Here is a 6,462-nt window from a genome sequence, read left to right as displayed (position 1 = left end):
CTCAGAAGGACACACACACACACACACACACACACACACACACACACACACACACACACACAGTAATGGAGTAAAGAGTACAATTACCTCAATATAGTACTGAAGTACTGTACAGAGAGGGAGGTGTGTGTGTGTCTATGTGTCTGTGTGTCTGTGTGTGTGTGTGTGTGTGTGTGTGTGTGTGTGTGTGTGTGTGTGTGAGGACAGTTGTCACAGCAGCTGCTGCTTGTTGGTGATTTATTTAGAACTGAGTGTCAGTCGGCTGTGAACACACCTCCACCCAGACCAGGACCCCGAGCAGGACCCAGACCAGGACCCAGACCAGGACCCAGACCAGGACCCCGAGCAGGACCCAGACCAGGACCCAGACCAGGACCCAGACCAGGACCCCGAGCAGGACCCAGACCAGGACCCAGACCAGGGCAGAGTCCTGGAGAGTCGTGGACCTTGAGTTTCCCCCTTCAGGCTGATTCCCCTGTAAACAGACTGGGACCAGGACCAGCTGAAGGTAAGAGACAGACGTGAGAACAGAACAGTTCTGTGGGCTTTGTGTCACTCGGCCCGTCGCGGTGCCTCCAGCTGACAGGAACACGTCACGTTATTTGTCAGTGTGAAGGATCAAACTGTGAGGACCAATCAGAGCAGAGAGCTGACGGCCACAAACAAACACAAACAGGCGGCAGCTTCACATCATCAGGAACACAACACACGTCAGCTGTCATCTGTGTTACCATGGTGACCTGTCAGTCAACAGTTAGCTTCAATGCTAACATCAGGAAACAACATGTAGCAGCGTCGCTAACACAGTCTGTTCAACAACACACAGAACCAACAGGTCAGAGTGTGTGTGTGTGTGTGTGTGTGTGTGTGTGTGTGTGTGTGTGTGTGTGTGGCTGCAACTGTGGGGGGCAACTGTGGTTTAAATTTAGACTTCATACCACCCAAACACACACACACACACACACAGACACACACACACACACACACACACACACACACACAGACACACACACACACACACAGACACACACACACACACACAGACACACACAGACACACACACACAGACACACAGACACACACACACACACACACACACACACACACACAGACACACACACACACACACAGACACACACAGACACACACACACAGACACACACACACACACACACACACAGACACACACACACACACACACACAGACACACACACACACAGACACACACAGACACACACAGACACACACACACACACACACACACACACACACTGAGCCTGTCAGGAGCACAGGTCAGCTGACTGCAGTCAGACCTTCATTAAAGGAGCAGTTCAGCTTCTCGCTGACAGTCTGGTCGATCTGATCACATCTGTCTCTGACAGACTCTGAATCGTTGTCTCCTTCTTGTAACTTCAGCATTAAATGAAAACAGTCAGTTGTGTGTTTCCTTGTAAAAAGTGTCAGTTTGTGGCAGCATGGCTGTACCAGCCTGTCTGCTTCTGTGTCTAAAGTGCTAAAGTCTCACCTGCCAAATTTAGCAGCTGTTTGAACACACTGTTTACACTGATTTCACCATTTACACTCAATTTATGAAAGAAGAAACATGTTATTGATCTAAACATGTCACATTTTACAAACACACTAACCAGTAACCAGTATAGGCTACTTCTTTGTCCCCAGACTCCCTTAACAAATGTGTCAGTTTAGTGAGTTGTTGAGTTGGAGACACTTTATAAACTGTGTGAAACTCTGTCTCTGACTGATTCTGACTGATTTGTTCCTTCTTGTAAATTCAGCAAATGTTCTCCATGAACTTCTTTCTGTCTTTGAGTAGAAACATGGAGTCTGTTTGTCCCAGTGATGGACAGGTTTGTCTCATACAGAGCAGGAAGTGACATCACATCACAGGTGAATGTAGCTGTGAGTGACTCTGAGACATTAAAGGTGTCGTCCATGTTTATCTGTCGCCTGCTCTTCTCACTCTGCTCTGTTACTTTATTTAATCACACCTGGAGCCTTCAGGCCTCTGAGGTTCTCTGAGGTTCTCTGAGGTTCTCTGACAGCCGGTCACTCCTGTTTGATTGTTGAAGAAAATATTTTGGTGAAAAATGTTACGAGTCAGTCTGTCAATCATCTGTAACCAATGAATGAACAGCGCCATATTAAGCCCCGCCCCCTGTTTGCTGCTGTTTGTTCTGCAGAAAAAACAAACAGACAAGAGTCCATGTTACAACACACACACACACACACAGACAGACAGACACACAGACACACACACACACACACACACACACACACACACACACACAGACAGACAGACACACAGACACACACACACACACAGACAGACAGACACACACACACACAGCAGTGCTTCTTCAGGCTGCTGTGAGCAGCGGCTGTCTGCAGGTAGGATCAACTCTCATCAATAAACCGAGCTCTGTGTGTCTGATCGTTAAATATCAACAGCATTGATCAACGTGTCAACGTATTGATCAGCTGTGTGTTTGTCACGTCAGGATCATCGTGTCGTGATGATTTCAGGATTCTGACTAAAGTTTTTAATGAGATGATGAACTCGTGACCAGATGGTTCTGTGTGAGGCAGGACTGGACCGACTGGACCGACTGGACTCAGTGTGCCTCTGGATCTGGACACAGCTGACATGTGGACGTGTGTGTTGTGAGTCTCACACAGCTCTGCCAGCGCTCAGTTAGACTCGTACTGCAGCGCCACCTGGAGGTGAATGACATCATGTTCCAGTCTGATGGTTCAACCTGAAGCTGGTTCTGATTGCTCATGTTGTTAGCGGTGCTGTTGGCGCGGCGCTCACAGAGAACGGACCATTGATCCCTGTCACTGCAGCGCCCCCTGTGGGGAGAGTGGTTACACTCACCTGTGCAGCGTGGCGGTCCAGACCGTGTTCACAGATTTGGATCCAGTCAGCGCAGAGTTACAGCCTGTTAACTTACACTCAGCTGGTACCAGAGCTGTGACGACGGGTCGAGACGACGACGTCACGCCTGAAAACACGAACAAGAAAAATGAACATAATCTGGTGATAATCAGAGTGATCAGTGATCAATGATGAGTCGTGTGTGTGTGTGTGTGTGTGTGTGTGTGTGTGTGTGTGTGTGTGCACCTGCAGGTGTCTGATGGAAGAAGAAGAAGGTGTGAGCAGGTAACAGCAGGTGAGGACATCAGTCAGCTCATGTGTGTTATGATCAGCTGATCATGGGTCTGTTGGTTCTGATACTCAAACTGGATCTGTTGTCATAGCAACGACACCTGAAAGTCAAACCTGCAGCTGATTGACAGTCAGCTAATCAGGACCTTTTACTGTGAAGGTCAAACAGGAAGTCACAGTCAAATACAGACATCATGATTTCAGATCAAAACGAGCAGCTGATTGTAATTATCATTAGTTTTCATCATGAGGTCGTCCCTGAACGTCTCTTTAAGGCCCGCCTCCCTAAAGCTAAGTCTGTTCTGATTGGTCAGCTGTCACAGGCCCGAGCTGGCACCGCCCACCATGTCTCTCTGTCGTGTTTTTGTATCCACGGCCGTGCTGGGGGCGTGGCTGACTGTACAGTTGTGACATCACAACCTTACAGAAGGAACGGTTCCTGAACGCAGCAGCTGAGATGAAAAACAACAGGAAGTCCCACTTTTGTTACAGACCAATCAGATCGAGGGACGTGTTCTGACACTTGTCCTCACCTGAAGCATATGAAAGGTGATAAATGGAGGAAAGACACGTCAGCAGGAGGGACTGGATTTATGGACGAGTGTGTCCAGCTGCAGAGTCGTCCCCTGAACGTCACACTGAGACGGTGCGTTTGCAACTTCGGGACGTCTCGATGGCGTCTTGATGGCGTTGATGAGACACAGAAGGACAGACAGAGAGACAGACTGTCTCTCATCCATCATGTTCTTTTAATGGCCTCAGAAAGACTTCCTGCTCACTACTGCTTCCTGTCAGCTCAGCCAATCAGAGCCCGTTTGTTCATAAAATAATGTCACGCTAAAAGACGCTATAGCAGCTATGCTAACAGACACAATAGCAGCTGTGCTAACAGACGCTATAAAAATATAAACATCTCTTCATTAAGATTTTGAAGTACTTGTCTTGTCTTTACGACTTCATTGTCACGACAGAAACATTTAATCATTTAATGTGATGACCAACTACATCAGCCTCAACTGTACTGTTAGCATGAACATTATACCTGCTAAACATTAGCATGTTAGCATACTAATACACTAAACACTAAGATGTGTTGCTGCTAGCATGATTGTAGAACCAATGAACACACAGCAACCCGTCAGCAGGTGATTCTGATTGGTCGGCGGGTCTCTGTGAGGTGTTGAACAGACAGGTGACAGACAGGTGTGACATCATCCCGTCTCTGTGTCCAGGTGATCTCTGTGAACTGATGGAGCCACAGCACACTGCGTTACCATGGAAACACTGCATCCAGCTGACTCTGCTGCTGGTCCAGCTGAGTTTACCTGAAGGTACAAACACACCTTAGCATGAGGTGGCTAGAGGCTAACGTTTAGCCTGTGACAGCAGGAAGTAGCTTTCAACGTAAACAGTTTTTACAACTACTGCCTCTCCAACCAACTCTTCCTCCTCTCTGTAGGCACAGCTTCCTGTCGGATCCTGAGGTGTAACTCGGACTTTGTGGCTGCGACGTTGGACCTGAGTGGAGGAGGAGCAGCAGCAGGAGGAGCAGCAGGAGGAGGAGCAGGAGGAGGTGCAGCTTTCAGCAGGGAGGCGGTGAACACTGGATACTGCAGCGCCCTGCGCTCTTACGCCATGTGCACTAAGCGGATGGCGCGGGCATGTCGCGGTGACCTGGCCTATCACTCAGCTGTTCAGGGTATCGAGGACCTGCTGATTCAGCACCACTGCCCGCGGGCGGGGCCCACCGCCCAGCCCCGCCCCCTGCCTCAGGGCACGCTGTCAGGCGACGCCTGCCTCTACGAGAGGAGCTTCTTCATCAGAGAGGGCCGCACTCCAGAGTACCTGCACTGCAGCGTTTTCGGAGACCCGCACGTCCGAACCTTCAACAATGACTTCCAGACGTGTGCCGTGCAGGGGGCGTGGCCTCTCATAGACAACGAGTACCTATACATACAGGCCACCAGCTCGCCAGCAAGGGGCGGGGCGCACGCCACCGTGCTGACGAAGGTGAGTCACAGAGATCTGATCAAAGGTCTGATGATTAAAGGAAAGATAGAACTGAGCAGCTAGGCTAACTGATGCTACAACAGCTAGGCTAACTGATGCTACAGCAGCTAGGCTAACTGATGCTACAGCAGCTATGCTAACTGATGCTACAGCAGCTAGGCTAACTGATGCTACAGCAGCTATGCTAACCTCTGAAGGTGATGCTGGTCGTCACATCTAGACCACGCCCACAGCTGCCAGTGGCTCTTCAGAGGACTCTGATTGGTCCAAACTATGGTTGCTATGGACTGTTTGACCTGACGACATGATTCTGTTGTGTTCTGGTCAGAGGAATGTTCTGGAGTTACAGACAGAACTTCACTGTATGTTCAACTGTGATTGATTGATTGATTGATTGATTGATGTTGAGATGATCTCGTGGTCACTCGTGTTGTCGTCTTGTTTCAGATCACCATCATCTTTAAGAACTGGCGTCAGTGTGTGGATCAGCAGCTCTACCAGGCCGAGCTCGATAACGTTCCCGCTGCCTTCGCCGACGGCTCGGTGACGAGCGGCGAGCGGCGAGGTCACCACAGCCTGACGGTGTGGACGCAGAGTCCCGGCCAACATGCAGAGATCCGGGCGGCTCACATCGGGACGCTGCTGGTGGTGCGTCAGAGCGGACGTTCGCTCGGCCTGTCGGTCCGTTCGCCGCGCAGCATCGTGGAGGCCTTTGGGCCAGAGCAGGACCTGCAGCTGTGTGTGTGGGGTTGCCCCGCCTCCCAGAGAGTCCACACGCCACCGCCGCCAACGGGCTCCTCGCCGCCCTCTGCTGTCAGCGCCCAGGCTCACTGCGCGGCACTGCTTCCTGCCCAAGATGTCTACTACCAGGCCTGTGTGTTCGACCTGATCACCAGCGGAGACCTGAACTCCAGCGTGGCTGCCATCAGCGCGCTGCAGGACGCCAGGAACATGATCACTGACACGCAGAGAGTTCACCTGCTGCCTGTCGCCGCCGCCGAGCAACACGGAGCACGACTGGACCTCACGCTGCTGCTGCTGCTGCTCGGCATGCTGGGAACTCTGAGCAGAGCCTGACACAGCAGGAAGTCTCTGCACACCTGTTCATTAAGATGGTGATGTCACTCCACACACCTGTGATCATGTGACCACAGCGGATCCAACATGGCATCCCGATATGAGAGACGAGCCTGATGGACGCCGTGTCTCTCAGTGCAATGCATGATGGGAGCTGATTCTGTCGACTTGTTCTGGAGGCTCGGCT

At 50.9% G+C, this 6,462-nt stretch overlaps 1 protein-coding gene across 2 annotated transcripts in view; it reads left to right on the top strand.

The window, feature by feature from the left end:
• Nucleotides 1-205: 205 nt before the first annotated feature.
• Nucleotides 206-6,462, top strand: part of hjv (hemojuvelin BMP co-receptor) — a 7,004-nt gene continuing 747 nt past the window's right edge. The window contains exons 1-5 of one of the 2 annotated variants that reach the window (XM_084357119.1): nucleotides 372-508; nucleotides 3,150-3,192; nucleotides 4,421-4,519; nucleotides 4,648-5,198; nucleotides 5,646-6,462. The exon at nucleotides 5,646-6,462 is cut by the window's right edge and continues 747 nt beyond it. In XM_084357119.1, the coding sequence (XP_084213245.1) occupies nucleotides 4,438-4,519; nucleotides 4,648-5,198; nucleotides 5,646-6,275 (1,263 nt within the window). In that variant the 5' untranslated portion in view covers nucleotides 372-508; nucleotides 3,150-3,192; nucleotides 4,421-4,437 and the 3' untranslated portion in view covers nucleotides 6,276-6,462. Of the gene's footprint in view, nucleotides 509-3,149; nucleotides 3,193-4,420; nucleotides 4,520-4,647; nucleotides 5,199-5,645 lie in introns of both variants that reach the window. The other variant, XM_084357120.1, reaches the window with a different exon arrangement.

Source organism: Pagrus pagrus (genome assembly GCF_965226575.1).
Source record: "Pagrus pagrus genome assembly, chromosome: 7".
Lineage (NCBI taxonomy): Eukaryota > Metazoa > Chordata > Actinopteri > Spariformes > Sparidae > Pagrus > Pagrus pagrus.
Note: the sequence above shows the minus strand (reverse complement) of the source record. Positions and strands in the feature narration are given on the sequence as shown.